This window comes from Chiloscyllium punctatum, chromosome 1 (genome assembly GCF_047496795.1).
Source record: "Chiloscyllium punctatum isolate Juve2018m chromosome 1, sChiPun1.3, whole genome shotgun sequence".
Taxonomy (NCBI): domain Eukaryota; kingdom Metazoa; phylum Chordata; class Chondrichthyes; order Orectolobiformes; family Hemiscylliidae; genus Chiloscyllium; species Chiloscyllium punctatum.
Genome location: NC_092739.1, coordinates 168917497 through 168937515, shown reverse-complemented (window position 1 = coordinate 168937515; position 20019 = coordinate 168917497). Strand labels below are relative to the sequence as shown.

The window sequence follows — 20019 nt, the reverse complement described above, 5'->3', positions numbered from 1 at the left end:
TGTAGGAGGGCAGGACAAAGTGTAAGACAGACAGAAAACTGAGTGACGGAGACAGAGAGAGTTACAGAGACACAAACAAAAATAGCAGCCAAACTGAATGGAAGGCTGAGAGAGATCTGTTTTGATTTGATTTATTGTTTGTCACATGTAACTAAGTAGAGTGAATAGTTTTGATTTGCATGCAGTACAGACAGATCATTTGTACAAAGATGATAAGCTGATTGAACAGAGAGGAACACAATGTTACAGCTACAAGGTGGACAAACAGCAAAATCAACATTTGATTTGAAATCTGAGAGGTCTAAAGAGACAGAGTGAAGGACACACACAGAGAGCCAGACAAAGAGATGAAAGCACAGCAGTTCACGCAGCACCTGAGGAGCAGGGAAATCGACATTTCGAGCAAAAAGCCCTTCATCAGGAATAGAGGCAGAGAGCCTGCCGGGTGGAGAGATAAATGAGAGGAGGGTGGGGGTGGGGAGAAAGTAGCTTAGAGTACAATAGGTGAGGGGGGTGGGCATGGAGGTGATAGGTCAACTTGTGGACACCTCTTCCTACTGCCCCCTCGACCATGACCCCACCCCCCCATCACCAAACCATCATCTCCCAGACCATACAGAACCTCATCACCTCAGGAGATCTCCCACCCACAGCTTCCAACCTCATAGTCCGGGAACCCCGCACTGCCCGGTTCTACCTCCTTCCCAAGATCCACAAGCCTGACCACCCTGGCCAACCCATTGTCTCAGCATGCTCCTGCCCCACTGAACTCATCTCTACCTACCTCGACACTGTCCTATCCCCCCTAGTCCAGGAACTCCCCACATATGTTCGAGACACCACCCAAGCCCTCCACATCCTCCAAGACTTCCGTTTCCCCGGCCCCCAACGCCTCATCTTCACCATGGATATCCAATCCCTCTACACCTCCATCCGCCATGACCAGGGCCTCCAAGCCCTCCGTTTTTTCCTCTCCAGACGTCCCCAACAGTACCCTTCCACTGACACTCTCATTCGTTTGGCCGAACTGGTCCTCACCCTTAACAATTTCTCCTTTGAATCCTCCCACTTCCTCCAGACCAAAGGGGTAGCCATGGGCACACGTATGGGCCCCAGCTATGCCTGTCTCTTTGTTGGCTACGTAGAGCAGTTGATCTTCCGTAATTACACCGGCACCACTCCCCACCTCTTCCTCCGCTACATTGATGACTGCATTGGCGCCACCTCGTGCTCCCGCGAGGAGGTTGAGCAATTCATCAACTTCACCAACACATTCCACCCTGACCTTAAATTTACCTGGACCATCTCTGACACCTCCCTCCCCTTCCTGGACCTCTCCATCTCCATCAATGACGACCGACTTGACACTGACATTTTTTACAAACCCACCAACTCCCATAGCTACCTGGATTACACCTCTTCCCACCCTACCTCCTGCAAAAATGCCATCCCGTATTCCCAATTCCTCCGCCTCCGCCGGATCAGGTCCCAGGAGGACCAGTTCCACCACAGAACACACCAGGTGGCCTCCTTCTTTACAGACCGCAATTTCCCTTCCCACGTGGTTAAAGATGCCCTCCAACGCATCTCGTCCACATCCCGTACCTCCGCCCTCAGACCCCACCCCTCCAACCGTAACAAGGACAGAATGCCCCTGGTGCTCACCTTCCACCCTCCCAACCTTCGCATAAACCAAATCATCCACCGACATTTCCACCACCTCCACACAGACCCCACCACCAGGGATACATTTCCCTCCCCACCCCTTTCCGCCTTCCGCAAAGACCGTTCCCTCTGTGACTACCTGGTCAGGTCCACGCCCCCCTACGACCCACCCTCCCATTCTGGCACTTTCCCCTGCCACCGCAGGAACTGTAAAACCTGTGCCCACACCTCCTCCCTCACCTCTATCCAAGGCCCTAAAGGAGCCTTCCACATCCATCAAAGTTCTACCTGCACATCCACTAATATCATTTATTGTATCCGTTGCTCCCGATGCGGTCTCCTCTACATTGGGGAGACTGGGCGCCTCCTAGCAGAGCGCTTTAGGGAACATCTCCGAGACACCCGCACCAATCAACCACACCGCCCCGTGGCCCAACATTTCAACTCCCCCTCCCACTCTGCCGAGGACATGGAGGTCCTGGGCCTCCTTCACCGCCGCTCCCTCACCACCAGACGCCTGGAGGAAGAACGCCTCATCTTCCGCCTCGGAACACTTCAACCCCAGGGCATCAATGTGGACTTCATTTCCCCTTCCCCCAACCTCACCCTCGTTCTAAACTTCCAGCTCAGTAACTGTCCCCATGACTTGTCCGGACTTGTCCTACCTGCCTATCTCCTTTTCCACCTATCCACTCCACCCTCTCCTCCTTGACCTATCACCTTCATCCCCTCCCCCACTCACCCATTGTACTCTATGCTACTCTCTCCCCACCCCCACCCTCCTCTATCTTATCTCTCCACGCTTCAGGCTCACTGCCTTTATTCTTGATGAAGGGCTTTTGCCCGAAACGTCGATTCTCCTGCTCCTCGGATGCTGCCTGAACTGCTGTGCTTTTCCAGCACCACTCTGATCTCGACTCTAGTTTCCAGCATCTGCAGTCATTCTTTTTACCTAAAGAGAGATGAAAGACAATTAGTGAGACAGAGAGAGACAGGAAGAGACACAAGGAGACAATGAGAGACAGCGAGGGTCAAAAAGGCACAAAGGGAGACACACAAAGACAAACAGGGTGAGTGAGATACAGAGAGAGAGAGAGGAGACACAGACAGTGACAGTGAGAAAAAGAGAGAGACAGAAAGAAAACAGGCACTGAGAGCGAAAGAGACAGGAACAGAGAGCAGGTGAATGAGAGAAAAAGATAGAGACAGAGACACAGATAGAGAGTGAGATGGAGAGAGAGAAAGAGAGAGAGAGAGAGAGAGACATAGAGAGTATGAGTGGGAGGAAAAGACAGAGAGAGAGAGAGAGAGAGACAGAGAGAGAGAGAGAGAGAGAGAGACAGAGAGAGAGAGAGAGAGAGAGAGAGACAGAGAGATCCCTGAATCTTATTTCATTTTTGTTCAGTATTAATTCTATCAAGTTTCATAGAACATAGAACATAGAACATAGAAGAATACAGCGCAGTACAGGCCCTTTGGCCCTCGATGTTGCGCCGATCAAAGCCCACCTAACCTACACTAACCCACTATCCTCCATATACCTATCCAATGCCCGCTTAAATACCCATAAAGAGGGAGAGTCCACTACTGCTACTGGCAGGGCATTCCATGAACTTACGACTCGCTGAGTGAAGAACCTACCCCTAACATCAGTCCTATATCTACCCCCCCTTAATTTAAAGCTATGCCCCCTTGTAATAGCTGACTCCATACGTGGAAAAAGGTTCTCACTGTCAACCCTATCTAAACCCCTAATCATCTTGTACACCTCTATCAAGTCACCCCTAAACCTTCTTTTCTCCAATGAAAACAACCCCAAGTGCCTCAGCCTTTCCTCATAGGATCTTCCTACCATACCAGGCAACATCCTGGTAAACTTCCTCTGCACCCGTTCCAGTGCCTCCACATCCTTCCTATAGTATGGCGACCAAAACTGCACACAATACTCCAGATGCGGCCGCACCAGAGTCTTATACAACTGCAGCATGACCTCAGGACTCCGGAACTCAATTCCTCTACCAATAAAGCCCAGTACACCATATGCCTTCTTCACTGTACTATTTACCTGTGTGGCAACCTTCAGAGATCTGTGTACATGGACACCAAGATCCCTCTGCTCATCCACATTACCAAGTATCCGACCATTAGCCCAGTACCCCATCTTTTTGTTACTCATACCAAAGTGAATCACCTCACACTTCGCTACATTGAACTCCATTTGCCACCTTTCTGCCCCGCTCTGCAGCTTATCTATATCCCGCTGTAACCTGACACATCCTTCCTCACTGTCAGCAACTCCACTGCCTTTCGTGTCATCCACAAACTTGCTCACCCAACCTTCTAGCCCCTCCTCCAGGTCATTTATAAAAATGACAAACTGCAATGGTCCCAAAACAGATCCCTGCGGAATTCCGCTAGTAACTGCACTCCAAGATGAACCTTTACCGTCAACTACTACCCTCTGTCTTCTTCCAGCCAGCCAATTCCTAATCCAAACCTCTAATGCATCCTCAATGCCATACCTCCGTACTTTTTGCAGTAGCCTATCATGGGGAACCTTATCAAACGCCTTACTAAAATCCATATACACCACATCTACCGCTTTACCCTCGTCCACTTCCTTAGTCACCTTCTCAAAGAATTCAATAAGGTTTGTGAGGCACGACCTGCCCTTCACAAAACCATGCTGACTATCCTTGATCACATTATTCCTATCCAGATGTTCATAAATCCTATCCCTTACAATTCTCTCTAAGACTTTGCTCACAACAGAAGTGAGACTCACTGGCCTATAGTTACTAGGATTATCCCTACTCCCCTTCTTGAACAAGGGAACCACATTCGCTATCCTCCAGTCTTCTGGCACTATTCCTGTAGACAACGAGGACATAAAAATCAAGGCCAATGGCTCTGCAATCTCCTCCCTTGCTTCCCAGAGATTCCTAGGATAAATACTATCAGGCCCAGGGGACTTATCTATTTTCACCCTTTCCAGAATTTCCAACACCTCTTCCCTACATACCTCAAAGCCGTCCATTCTAATTAATTGTGACTCAGTATTCACATCGGCAACAATGTCCTGTTCCTGAGTGAATACTGATGAAAGGTATTCATTCAGTGTCTCCCCAATCTCTTCAGCCTCCACACGCAACTTCCCACTACTATCCTTGATTGGACCTATTCCTACCCTGGTCATTCTTTTATTCCTGACATATCTATAGAAAGCGTTGGGTTTTCCCTAATCCTACCAACTAAAGACCTTTCATGTCCCCTCCTTGCTGCTCTTAGCTCTCTCTTCAGATCCTTCCTGGCTACCTTATAACTCTCAATCGCCCCAACTGAACCTTCACGCCTCATCTTTACATAGGCCGCCCTCTTCCCTTTTACAAGGGATTCCAATTCCTTATTAAACCACGGCTCCCTCACAAGACCATTTCCTCCCTGTCTGACTGGTACATACTTATCAAGGACACCCAGTAGCTGCTCCTTGAACAAGCTCCACATATCATTTGTGTCCTTCCCTTGAAGCCTATTTTTCCAATCCACACATCCTAAGTCATGCCTCACCGCATCATAATTTCCCTGCCCCCAGCTATAACTCCTGCCCTGCAGTGCACACTTATCCCTCTCCATCACGAGAGTAAAAGTCACCGAGTTGTGGTCACTGTCCCCGAAGTGCTCACCTACCTCCAAGTCTAACACCTGGCCTGGTTCATTACCTAGAACCAAATCCAGTATAGCCTCACCTCTTGTTGGCCTGTCTACATATTGTGTCAGGAAACCCTCCTGCACACATTGCACAAACACTGACCCATCTAACGTACTCAAGCTATAGCTTTCCCAGTCAATATCTGGGAAGTTAAAGTCCCCCATAACAACCACCCTACTACTTTCACTCTTCTCCTGAATCATCCTTGCAATACTTTCTTCTACATTTCTAGGACTATTAGGAGGCCTGTAGAAACTCCTAACAGGGTGACCTCACCTCTCCTATTCCAAACCTCAGCCCAAACTACCTCAGATGGCAAATCTTCCTCCATCTTCCTTTCCACCGCTGTAATACTATCCTTGACAAGCAATGCCACCCCCCCCCCCCTTTTACCCCCACCTCTGACCCTACTAAAACATTTAAACCCTGGAACCTGCAACAGCCAATCCTGTCCCTGTTCTACCCACGTCTCCGTAATAGCCACAACATCGAAGTCCCAGGTACCAACCCACGCTGGTAAGAGTAATAAAAAGATGGATTACTGGGCTAATGGTCGGATACTTGGTAGTGTGGAAGAGCAGAGGGATCTTGGTGTCCATGTACACAGATCTCTGAAAGTTGCCACCCAGGTAAATAGTGCGGTGAAGAAGGCATATGGCGTACTGGCTTTTATTGGTAGAGGAATTGAGTTCCGGAGTCCTGAGGTCATGTTGCATTTGTATAAGACTCTGGTGCGGCCGCATCTGGAATATTGTGTGCAGTTTTGGTCGCCATACTATAGGAAGGATGTGGAGGCACTGGAACGGGTGCAGAGGAAGTTTACCAGGATGTTGCCTGGTATGGTAGGAAGATCCTATGAGGAAAGGCTGAGGCACTTGGGGTTGTTTTCACTGGAGAAAAGAAGGTTTAGGGGTGACTTGATAGAGGTGTACAAGATGATTAGGGGGTTAGATAGGGTTGACAGTGAGAACCTTTTTCCACGTATGGAGTCAGCTATTACAAGGGGGCATAGCTTTAAATTAAGGGGGGGTAGATATAGGACTGATGTTAGGGGTAGGTTCTTCACTCAGCGAGTCGTAAGTTCATGGAATGCCCTGCCAGTAGCAGTAGTGGACTCTCCCTCTTTATGGGTATTTAAGCGGGCATTGGATAGGTATATGGAGGATAGTGGGCTAGTGTAGGTTAGGTGGGCTTTGATCGGCGCAACATTGAGGGCTGAAGGGCCTGTACTGCGCTGTATTCTTCTATGTTCTATGTTCTATGTTCTATGTTCACCTACCTTATTTCGTATACTTCTGGCATTAAAGTATACACACTTCGAGCCACTTTCACGGAAGGTTTGTCTCCATGAAGCACAGTGATCTCCTGATCCCTGAATCCCTCTCTCAATTCCTGACATTCCTTCCCCAATCCTTAAATCTATCCCACAATCCCTGGATTCTCTCTCCTGATCCCAGACACTCCGTCTTCCACAGATTCTCCTGATCCTCAGACTGGACTCTCCAGGTCGCAGACTCTCCTGATCCTAGACTCACCTAAAAACATAGAATTGTCCAGTACAAGGGGGCATTCGGCCCATCATGTCTTACTGAAAGACCCACCCAGCTAATCCCACTTTCCACCTCTCTAACTTTATCACTTTCAAATATATCTCTAGCTGTCTTTTGAAACCTCCTACGGAATCCTCCTCTCCCACTCTCCGAGTCAGCACATTCCAAAGCCGAACAACTCTCTGAGTGAAGAAGTTTCTGTTCAGCTCACTCCTAGCTCTCTCACTGCCAATCTCCCTGGTTACTGACATACCAACCTGTGGAAAGAGATTATCCTCGTATACCCAGTCACAATTGTTCATCATTTTGAACAACTCAGGAAGGTCATCTCTTCATCTTCTCTGCTCCAAACACAATGACCCCAATCTCTCTCTCTAACCTTTCCTTGTTTGTAAAATCCCACATTGCTGGGATCATTCGCACCAATCACCTTTGAACTCTCTCCAGCGCTTCCACATCCTTCTTAAATGACAACTGTACGCAATTCTCCAAATACGGTTTAATCTTCAGATCTCCTAACCCTATGCCTGATCCCTGATTCTCCTGATGCTTGTCTCTCCTGATCCCTAATGTTCCAGGTTCCATATTCTACTGACCCTTGGATTGAACTATCTTGATCCCAGTCTCCCCTGACCCATCTACCCAATACCAAACTCCCCTGACCCCAGTCTCCCCTAACCCCAGTCTCCCCCAATACCAAACTCCCCTGACCCCAGTCTCCCTTATCCCAGTCTCCCCCAATACCAAACTCCCCTGACCCCAGTCTCCCCTGACCCGTCTCCACCAATACCAAACTCTCCTGACCCCAGTCTCCTCTTATCCCAGTCTCCCCAATACCAAACTCCCCTGACCCCAGTCTCCCCTAACTCCAGTCTCCCCCAATACCAAACTCCCCTGACCCCAGTCTCCTCTTATCCCAGTCTCCCCCAATACCAAACTCCCCTGACCCCAGTCTCCCCTGACCCGTCTCCCCCAATACCAAACTTCCCTGACCCCAGTCTCCCCTAACCCCAGTCTCCCCCAATACCAAACTCCCCTGACCCCAGTCTCCCCTGACCCGTCTCCACCAATACCAAACTCTCCTGACCCCAGTCTCCTCTTATCCCAGTCTCCCCAATACCAAACTCCCCTGACCCCAGTCTCCCCTAACTCCAGTCTCCCCCAATACCAAACTCCCCTGACCCCAGTCTCCTCTTATCCCAGTCTCCCCAATACCAAACTCCCCTGACCCCAGTCTCCCCTAACTCCAGTCTCCCCCAATACCAAACTCCCCTGACCCCAGTCTCCCCTGACCCGTCTCCCCCAATACCAAACTCCCCTGATCCCAGTCTCCCCTAACTCCAGTCTCCCCCAATACCAAACTTCCCTGACCCCAGTCTCCCCTGACCCCAGTCTCCCCGAACTCCAGTCTCCCCCGATACCAAACTCCCCTGACCCCAGTCTCCCCTGACCCGTCTCCCCCAATACCAAACTCCCCTGACCCCAGTCTCCTCTTATCCCAGTCTCCCCAATACCAAACTCCCCTGACCCCAGTCTCCCCTAACTCCAGTCTCCCCCGATACCAAACTCCCCTGACCCCAGTCTCCCCTGACCCGTCTCCCCCAATACCAAACTCCCCTGACCCCAGTCTCCCCTTATCCCAGTCTCCCCAATACCAAACTCCCCTGACCCCAGTCTCCCCTAACACCAAACTCCCCTGACCCCAGTCTCCCCCAATACCAAACTCCCCTGATCCCAGTCTCCCCTTATCCCAGTCTCCCCAATACCAAACTCCCCTGACCCCAGTCTCCCATAACTCCAGTCTCCCCCAATACCAAACTCCCCTGACCCCAGTCTCCCCTGACCCCAGTCTCCCCTGACCCCAGTCTCCCACAATACCAAACTCCCCTGACCCCAGTCTCCTCTTATCCCAGTCTCCCCAATACCAAACTCCCCTGACCCCAGTCTCCCCTAACTCCAGTCTCCCCCAATACCAAACTTCCCTGACCCCAGTCTCCCCGAACCCCAGTCTCCCTCAATACCAAACTCCCCTGACCCCAGTCTCCCCTGACCCCAGTCTCCCCCAATACCAAACTCCCCTGACCCCAGTCTCCCCTTATCCCAGTCTCCCCAATACCAAACTCCCCTGACCCCAGTTTCCCCTTATCCCAGTCTCCCCAATACCAAACTCCCCTAACCCCAGTCTCCCCTGACCTGTCTCCACAATACCAAACTCCCCTTATCCCAGTCTCCCCAATACCAAACTCCCCTAACCCCAGTCTCCCCTGACCTGTCTCCCCAATACCAAACTCCCCTTATCCCAGTCTCCCCTTATCCCAGTCTCCGCAACACGAAACTTCCCTGATCCCAGTCTCCCCTGACCTCAGTCTCCCCCGACCTCAGTCTCCCCCAATACCAAACTCTCCTGACCCCAGTCTCCCCTGACCCCAATCTCTCTTCATCCCAGACTCTCCTGACCCCAGTCTCCGCTGACCCCAGTCTCCGCTGACCCCAGTCTCCCCTGATCCCAGTCTCCCCTGACCCTAGTCACTCCAACCCCAGTCTCGCCTGATCCCAGTCTCCCCTGACCCCAGTCTCCCCTGATCCCAGTCTCCCCTGACCCTAGTCACTCCAACCCCAGTCTCCCCTGACCCCAGTCTCGCCTGATCCCAGTCTCCCCTTATCCCAGTCCCTGCTGAACCCAGTTCCCCCTGACCCCAGTCTCCCACATCCCAGACTCTCCTGACCCCAGTCTCCCCTGACCCCAGTCTCCCCCCATCCCAGACTCTCTTGATCCCAGTCTCCCCTGACCCCAGTCACCCCCCCATCCCAAACTCCACTGATCCCTAACTCCCCTCATCCCATACTCCCCTGATCCCACACTCCCCTGATCCCTAACTCTCCTGATCCCTGACTCTCCTGATCCCTGACTCCCCTGATCCCGGACTCCCCTGATCCCGGACTCCCCTGATCCCATACTCCCCTGATCCCTGATTCTCCTGATCTCATACTCCCCTGATCCCGAACTCCCCTGATCCCATACTCCCCTGATCCCTAACTCCCCTGATCCCATACTCTCCTGATCCCTAACTCCCCTGATCCCTAAATCCCCTGATCCAATACACTCCTAATCCCATACTCCCCTGATCCCTAACTCCCCTGATCCCATATTCCCCGGATCCCATACTCTCCTGATCCCTACCTCCCCTGATCCCATACTCCCCTGATCCCATACTCTCCTGATCCAATACTCTCCTGATCCCTAACTCCCCTGATCCCATACTCTCCTGATCCCTAACTCCCCTGATCCCACACACTCCTGATCCCATACTCCCCTGATCCCAAACTCTCCTGATCCCATACTCACCTGATCCCATACTCTCCTGATCCCATACTCCCCTGATCCCATACTCCCCTGATCCCTGACTCTCCTGATCCCATACTCTCCTGATCCCACACTCCCCTGATCCCATACTCTCCTGATCCAATACTCTCCTGATCCCTAACTCTCCTGATCCCATACTCTCCTGATCCCTAACTCCCCTGATCCCATACTCCCCTGATCCCATACTCCCCAGATCCCAAACTCTCCTGATCCCATACTCACCTGATCCCATACTCTCCTGATCCCATACTCCCCTGATCCCATACTCCCCTGATCCCTGACTCTCCTGATCCCATACTCTCCTGATCCCACACTCCCCTGATCCCACACTCCCCTGATCCCACACTCTCCTGATCCCATACTCCCCTGATCCCATACTCCCCTGATCCCACACTCCCTGATCCCACACTCCCCTGATCCCATACTCCCCTGATCCCAGACTCTCCTGATCCCATACTCCCCTGATCCCATACTCCCCTGATCCCATGCTCCCCTGATCCCAAACTCCCCTGATCCCACACTCTCCTGATCCCATACTCCCCTGATCCCAGACTCTCCTGATCGCATACTCTCCTGATCCCATACTCCCCTGATCCCTGACTCCCCTGATCCCATACTCTGCTGATCCCATACTCTCCTGATCCCTAAATCCCCTGATCCCATACTCCCCTGATCCCATACTCTCCTGATCCCTAACTCCCCTGATCCCATACTCTCCTGATCCCATACTCCACTGATCTCTAACTCTCCTGATCCTACACTCCCCTGATCCCACACTCCCCTGATCCCATACTCCCCTGATCCCATACTCCCCTGATCCCTGACTCTCCTGATCCCATACTCCCCTGATCCCATACTCTCCTGATCCCATACTCTCCTGATCCCATACTCGCCTGATCCCATACTCGTCTGATCCCATACTCCCCTGATCCCTAACTCCCCTGATCCCATACTCTCCTGATCCCATACACCCATGATCCCATACTCCCCTGATCCCTGACTCCCCTGATCCCATACTCCCCTGATCCCATACTCTCCTGATCCCTAACTCCCCGGATCCCATACTCTCCTGTTCCCATACTCCCCTGATCCCATACTCCCCTGATCCCAAACTCCCCTGATGCCAAACTCCCCTGATCCCATACTCCCCCGATTTCTGACTCTCCTGATCCCATACTCTCCGGATCCCATACTCCCCTGATCCCTGACTCTCCTGATCTCATACTCCCCTGGTCCCTAACTCCCCTGATCCCACACTCCCCTGATCCCTGACTCTCCTGATCTCATACTCCCCTGATCCCTAACTCCCCTGATCCCATACTCCCCTGATCCCATACTCCCCGAATTCTGACTCTCCTGGTCCCATACTCCCCTAATCCCAGACTCTCCTCATCCATTACTCTCCTGATCCCTAACTCCCCTGATCCCTAACTCCCCTAATCCCATACACTCCTGATCCCTAAGTCACTTGATCCCAGACTCTCCTGATCCCATACTCCCCTGATCCCACACACTCCTGATCCCATACTCCCCTGATCCCTAACTCCCCTGATCCCATACTCCTCTGATCCCATACTTCCCTGATCCCTAACTCCCCTGATCCCATACTCCCCTGATCCCATACTTCCCTGATCCCAAACTCTCCTGATCCCTAACTCACCTGATCCCATACTCTCCTGATCCCATACTCCCCGATCCCTGACTCCCCTGATCCCTGACTCTCCTGATCCCATACTCTCCTGATCACATCCTCCCCTCATCCCATACTCCCCTGATCCCACAATCCCCTGATCCTACACTCCCCTGATCCCACACTCCCCTGATCCCACACTCTCCTGATCCCACACTCCCCTGATCCCATACTCCCCTGATCCCTAACTCTCCTGATCCCATACTCTCCTGATCCCTAACTCCCCTGATCCCATACTCCCCTGATCCCATACTCTCCTGATCCCTTACTCTCCTGATCCCATACTCTCCTGATCCCATACTCTCCTGATCCCAAACTCCCCTGATCCCTGACTCCCCTAATCCCATACTCGCCTGATCCCTAACTCACTTGATCCCAGACTCCCCTGATCCCACACTCTCCTGATCCCACACTCTCCTGATCCCATACTCCCCTGATCCCATACTCCCCTGATCCCTGACTCTCCTGATCCCTGACTCTCCGGATCCCATACTCTCCTGATCCCTGACTCTCCTGATCGCATACTCTCCTGATGCCATACTCCCCTGATCCCATACTCCCTGATCCCTGTCTCCCCTGATCCCATCCTCCCCTGATCCCTGACTCTCCTGATCCCATACTCCCCTGATCCCTAACTCTCCTGATCCCATACTCCCCTGATCCTTAACTCCCCTGATCCCATACTCCCCTGATCCCTAACTCCCCTGATCCCATACTCCACTGATCCCATACTCCCCTGATCCCTGTCTCTCCTGATCCCTAACTCCCCTGATCCCATAATCGCCTGATCCCATAATCGCCTGATCCCATACTCCCCTGATCCCATACTCCCCGATCCCTGACTCCCCTGATGCCATACTCTCCTGATCCCTAACTCCCCTGATCCCATACTCACCTGATCCCTAACTCCCCTGATCCCATACTCTCCTGATCCCATACTCCCCTGATCCCTAACTCCCCTGATCCCATACTCTCCTGATCCCATACGCTCCTGATCCCTAACTCGCCTGATCCCTGACTCTACTGATCCCATACGCTCCTGATCCCATACTCCCCTGATCCCACACTCTCCTGATCCCACACTCCCCTGATCCCTAACTCTCCTGATCCCATGCTCTCCTGATCCCTAACTCCCCTGATCCCATACTCCCCTGATCCCATACTCCCCTGATCCCAGACTCTCCAGATCAAACACTCTACTGATCCCATACTCCCCTGATCCCACACTCCCCTGATCCCACACTCTCCTGATCCCATACTCCCCTGATCCCACACTCCCCTGATCCCACACTCTCCTGATCCCATACTCCCCGATCCCATACTCTCCTGATCCAATACTCTCCTGATCCCATACTCCCCTGATCCCTAACGCCCCTGATGCCATACTCCCCTGATCCCATACTCCCCTGATCCCTAACTCCCCTGATCCCTGACTCCCCTGATCCCATACTCCCCTGACCCCTAACTCCCCTGATCCCATACTCCCCTGATCCCTAACTCTCCTGATGCCATACTCCCCTGATCCCATACTCCCCGATCCCACCCTCCCCTGATCCCACCCTCCCCTGATCCCTGACTCTCCTGAACCCATACTCTCCTGATCCCATACTCCCCTGATCCCATACTCCCCTGATCCCATACTCCCCTGATCCCATACCCCCCTGATCCCATACTCCCCAGATCCCATACTCCCCTGATCCCACAGTCTCCTGATCCCATACTCCCCTGATCCCATACGCCCCTGATCCCACACTCCCCTGTTCCAACACTCCCCGATCCCATACTCTCCTGATCCAATACTCTCCTGATCCCATACTCCCCGATCCCTGTCTCCCCTGATCCCATCCTCCCCTGATCCCTGACTCTCCTGATCCCATACTCTCCTGATCCCATACTCCCCTGATCCCTAACTCTCCTGATCCCATACTCCCCTGATCCTTAACTCCCCTGATCCCATTCTCCCCTGATCCCTAACTCCCCTGATCCCATACTCTCCTGATCCCATACTCCCCTGATCCCTGTCTCTCCTGATCCCTAACTCACCTGATCCCATAATCGCCTGATCCCATAATCGCCTGATCCCATACTCCCCTGATCCCATACTCCCCGATCCCTGACTCCCCTGATCCCATCCTCCCCTGATCCCTGACTCTCCTGATCCCATACTCTACTGATCCCATACTCCCCTGATCCCTAACTCTCCTGATCCCATACTCCCCTGATCCTTAACTCCCCTGATCCCATTCTCCCCTGATCCCTAACTCCCCTGATCCCATACTCTCCTGATCCCATACTCCCCTGATCCCTGTCTCTCCTGATCCCTAACTCACCTGATCCCACACTCCCCTGATCCCACACTCTCCTGATCCCATACTCCCCGATCCCATACTCTCCTGATCCAATACTCTCCTGATCCCATACTCCCCTGATCCCTAACGCCCCTGATGCCATACTCCCCTGATCCCATACTCCCCTGATCCCTAACTCCCCTGATCCCTGACTCCCCTGATCCCATACTCCCCTGACCCCTAACTCCCCTGATGCCATACTCCCCTGATCCCTAACTCTCCTGATGCCATACTCCCCTGATCCCATACTCCCCGATCCCACCCTCCCCTGATCCCACCCTCCCCTGATCCCTGACTCTCCTGAACCCATACTCTCCTGATCCCATACTCCCCTGATCCCATACTCCCCTGATCCCACACTCCCCTGATCCCATACCCCCCTGATCCCATACTCCCCAGATCCCATACTCCCCTGATCCCACAGTCTCCTGATCCCATACTCCCCTGATCCCACACTCCCCTGTTCCAACACTCCCCGATCCCATACTCTCCTGATCCAATACTCTCCTGATCCCATACTCCCCGATCCCTGTCTCCCCTGATCCCATCCTCCCCTGATCCCTGACTCTCCTGATCCCATACTCTCCTGATCCCATACTCCCCTGATCCCTAACTCTCCTGATCCCATACTCCCCTGATCCTTAACTCCCCTGATCCCATTCTCCCCTGATCCCTAACTCCCCTGATCCCATACTCTCCTGATCCCATACTCCCCTGATCCCTGTCTCTCCTGATCCCTAACTCACCTGATCCCATAATCGCCTGATCCCATAATCGCCTGATCCCATACTCCCCTGATCCCATACTCCCCGATCCCTGACTCCCCTGATGCCATACTCTCCTGATCCCTAACTCCCCTGATCCCATACTCTCCTGATCCCTAACTCCCCTGATCCCATACTCTCCTGATCCCATACTCCACTGATCTCTAACTCTCCTGATCCTACACTCCCCTGATCCCACACTCCCCTGATCCCATACTCCCCTGATCCCATACTCCCCTGATCCCATACTCCCCTGATCCCTGACTCTCCTGATCCCATACTCCCCTGATCCCATACTCCCCGATCCCTGACTCTCCTGATCCCATACTCTCCTGATCCCATACTCCCCAGATCACTAACTCTCCTGATCCCTAACTCCCCTAATCCCATACTCTCCTGATCCCGGAATCCCCTGATCCCACACTCTCCTGATCCCATACTCCCCTGTTCCCTAACTCTCCTGATCCCATACTCTCCTGATCCCATACTCCCCTGATCCCATACTCCCCTGATCCCATACTCTCCTGATCCCACACTCTCCTGATCCCATACTCCCCGATCCCATACTCTCCTGATCCCTATCTCCCCTGATCCCATCCTCCCCTGATCCCTGACTCTCCTGATCCCATACTCCCCTGATCCCTAACTCCCCTGATCCCTGACTCCCCTGATCCCTGACTCTCCTGATCCAACACTCTCCTGATCCCATACTCCCTAATCCCATACTCTCCTGATGCCATACTCTCCTGATCCCATACTCCCCCGATCTCTGACTCTCCTGATCCCATACTCTCCTGATCCCTGACTCTCCTAATCCCATACTCTCCTGAACCCTGACTCTCCTGATCCCATACTCTCCTGATCCCTAACTCTCCTGATCCCATACTCCCCTGATCCCATACTCCCCTGATCCCATACTCCCCTGATACCTGACTCTCCTGATCTCATACTCCCCTGATTCCTAACTCCCCTGATCCCATACTCCCCTGATCCCTAACTCCCCTGATCCCTAAATCCCCTGATCCAATGCACTCCTAATCCCATACTCTCCTGATCCCTAACTCCCCTGATCCCATACTCCCCTGATCCCATACTCCCCGATTCCTGACTCTCCTGATCCCATACTCTCCTGATCCCATACTCCCCAGATCACTAACTCTCCTGATCCCTAACTCCCCTAATCCCTAACTCCCCTAATCCCATACTCGCCTAACCCCTAACTCACCTGATCCCATACTCTCCTGATCCCATACTCCCCGATCCCTGACTCCCCTGATCCCTGACTCTCCTGATCCCATTCTCTCCTGATCACATCCTCCCCTCATCCCACACTCCCCTGATCCCACACTCCCCTGATCCCACACTCCTCTGATCCCACACTCTCCCGATCCCACACTCCCCTGATCCCATACTCCCCTGATCCCTAACTCTCCTGATCCCATACTCTCCTGATCCCTAACTCCCCTGATCCCATACTCCCCTGATCCCATACTCTCCTGATCCCTTACTCTCCTGATCCCATACTCTCCTGATCCCATACTCTCCTGATCCCAAACTCCCCTGATCCCTGACTCCCCTGATCCCATACTCGCCTGATCCCTAACTCACTTGATCCCAGACTCCCCTGATCCCACACTCTCCTGATCCCACACTCTCCTGATCCCATACTCCCCTGATCCCATACTCTCCTGATCCCTGACTCTCCTGATCGCATACTCTCCTGATGCCATACTCCCCTGATCCCATACTCCCTGATCCCTGTCTCCCCTGATCCCATCCTCCCCTGATCCCTGACTCTCCTGATCCCATACTCCCCTGATCCCTAACTCTCCTGATCCCATACTCCCCTGATCCTTAACTCCCCTGATCCCATACTCCCCTGATCCCTAACTCCCCTGATCCCATACTCCACTGATCCCATACTCCCCTGATCCCTGTCTCTCCTGATTCCTAACTCCCCTGATCCCATAATCGCCTGATCCCATAATCGCCTGATCCCATACTCCCCTGATCCCATACTCCCCGATCCCTGACTCCCCTGATGCCATACTCTCCTGATCCCTAACTCCCCTGATCCCATACTCTCCTGATCCCTAACTCCCCTGATCCCATACTCTCCTGATCCCATACTCTCCTGATCCCTAACTCCCCTGATCCCTAACTCTCCTGATCCCATGCTCTCCTGATCCCTAACTCCCCTGATCCCATACTCCCCTGATCCCATACTCCCCTGATCCCAGACTCTCCAGATCAAACACTCTCCTGATCCCATACTCCCCTGATCCCACACTCCCCTGATCCCACACTCTCCTGATCCCATACTCCCCTGATCCCACACTCCCCTGATCCCACACTCTCCTGATCCCATACTCCCCGATCCCATACTCTCCTGATCCAATACTCTCCTGATCCCATACTCCCCTGATCCCTAACTCCCCTGATGCCATACTCCCCTGATCCCATACTCCCCGATCCCTATCACCCCTGATCCCATCCTCCCCTGATCCCTGACTCTCCTGATCCCATACTCTCCTGATCCCATACTCCCATGATCCCTAACTCTCCTGATCCCATACTCCCCTGATCCCTAACTCCCCTGATCCCTGACTCCCCTGATCCCATACTCTCCTGATCCCATACTCCCCGATCCCATACTCTCCTGATCCAATACTCTCCTGATCCCATACTCCCCTGATCCCTAACTCTCCTGATGCCATACTCCCCTGATCCCATACTCCCCGATCCCTATCTCCCCTGATCCCATCCTCCCCTGATCCCTAACTCCCCTAATCCCTAACTCCCCTAATCCCATACTCGCCTAACCCCTAACTCACCTGATCCCATACTCTCCTGATCCCATACTCCCCGATCCCTGACTCCCCTGATCCCTGACTCTCCTGATCCCATACTCTCCTGATCACATCCTCCCCTCATCCCATACTCCCCTGATCCCACACTCCCCTGATCCCACACTCCCCTGATCCCACACTCCCCTGATCCCTGACTCTCCTGATCTCATACTCCCCTGATCCCTAACTCCCCTGATCCCATACTCCCCTGATCCCATACTCCCCGAATTCTGACTCTCCTGGTCCCATACTCCCCTAATCCCAGACTCTCCTCATCCATTACTCTCCTGATCCCTAACTCCCCTGATCCCTAACTCCCCTAATCCCATACACTCCTGATCCCTAAGTCACTTGATCCCAGACTCTCCTGATCCCATACTCCCCTGATCCCACACACTCCTGATCCCATACTCCCCTGATCCCTAACTCCCCTGATCCCATACTCCCCTGATCCCATACTTCCCTGATCCCTAACTCCCCTGATCCCATACTCCCCTGATCCCATACTTCCCTGATCCCAAACTCTCCTGATCCCTAACTCACCTGATCCCATACTCTCCTGACCCAGACTCCCCTGATCCCTGACTCTCCTGATCCCATACTCTCCTGATCACATCCTCCCCTCATCCCATACTCCCCTGATCCCACACTCCCCTGATCCCACACTCCCCTGATCCCACACTCCCCTGATCCCACACTCTCCTGATCCCACACTCCCCTGATCCCATACTCCCCTGATCCCTAACTCTCCTGATCCCATACTCTCCTGATCCCTAACTCCCCTGATCCCATACTCCCCTGATCCCATACTCTCCTGATCCCTTACTCTCCTGATCCCATACTCTCCTGATCCCATACTCTCCTGATCCCAAACTCCCCTGATCCCTGACTCCCCTAATCCCATACTCGCCTGATCCCTAACTCACTTGATCCCAGACTCCCCTGATCCCACACTCTCCTGATCCCACACTCTCCTGATCCCATACTCCCCTGATCCCATACTCCCCTGATCCCTGACTCTCCTGATCCCTGACTCTCCGAATCCCATACTCTCCTGATCCCTGACTCTCCTGATCGCATACTCTCCTGATGCCATACTCCCCTGATCCCATACTCCCTGATCCCTGTCTCCCCTGATCCCATCCTCCCCTGATCCCTGACTCTCCTGATCCCATACTCCCCTGATCCCTAACTCTCCTGATCCCATACTCCCCTGATCCTTAACTCCCCTGATCCCATACTCCCCTGATCCCTAACTCCCCTGATCCCATACTCCACTGATCCCATACTCCCCTGATCCCTGTCTCTCCTGATCCCTAACTCCCCTGATCCCATAATCGCCTGATCCCATAATCGCCTGATCCCATACTCCCCTGATCCCATACTCCCCGATCCCTGACTCCCCTGATGCCATACTCTCCTGATCCCTAACTCCCCTGATCCCATACTCTCCTGATCCCTAACTCCCCTGATCCCATACTCTCCTGATCCCATACTCCCCTGATCCCTAACTCCCCTGATCCCATACTCTCCTGATCCCATACGCTCCTGATCCCTAACTCGCCTGATCCCTGACTCTACTGATCCCATACGCTCCTGATCCCATACTCCCCTGATCCCACACTCTCCTGATCCCACACTCCCCTGATCCCTAACTCTCCTGATCCCATGCTCTCCTGATCCCTAACTCCCCTGATCCCATACTCCCCTGATCCCATACTCCCCTGATCCCAGACTCTCCAGATCAAACACTCTACTGATCCCATACTCCCCTGATCCCACACTCCCCTGATCCCACACTCTCCTGATCCCATACTCCCCTGATCCCACACTCCCCTGATCCCACACTCTCCTGATCCCATACTCCCCGATCCCATACTCTCCTGATCCAATACTCTCCTGATCCCATACTCCCCTGATCCCTAACGCCCCTGATGCCATACTCCCCTGATCCCATACTCCCCGATCCCTATCACCCCTGATCCCATCCTCCCCTGATCCCTGACTCTCCTGATCCCATACTCTCCTGATCCCATACTCCCATGATCCCTAACTCTCCTGATCCCATACTCCCCTGATC

The 20019-nt window shown here is 53.0% G+C and overlaps 1 protein-coding gene across 9 annotated transcripts in view; it reads right to left on the bottom strand.

Moving 5' to 3' along the window:
• Positions 1-20019, bottom strand: part of LOC140481781 (rho-related BTB domain-containing protein 1-like) — a 742286-nt gene that overhangs the window by 329937 nt on the left and 392330 nt on the right. For 5 of the 9 annotated variants that reach the window (XM_072578316.1, XM_072578319.1, XM_072578321.1 and 2 more), the window contains one exon: positions 2480-2617. The exons of 1 other annotated variant lie outside the window; for it this stretch is intronic. In XM_072578316.1, the coding sequence (XP_072434417.1) occupies positions 2480-2617 (138 nt within the window). Of the gene's footprint in view, positions 1-2479; positions 2618-6653; positions 7144-7181; positions 7272-7354; positions 7537-20019 lie in introns of those variants that run through there. 3 more of the 9 variants (XM_072578330.1, XM_072578372.1, XM_072578354.1) reach the window with 3 other exon arrangements.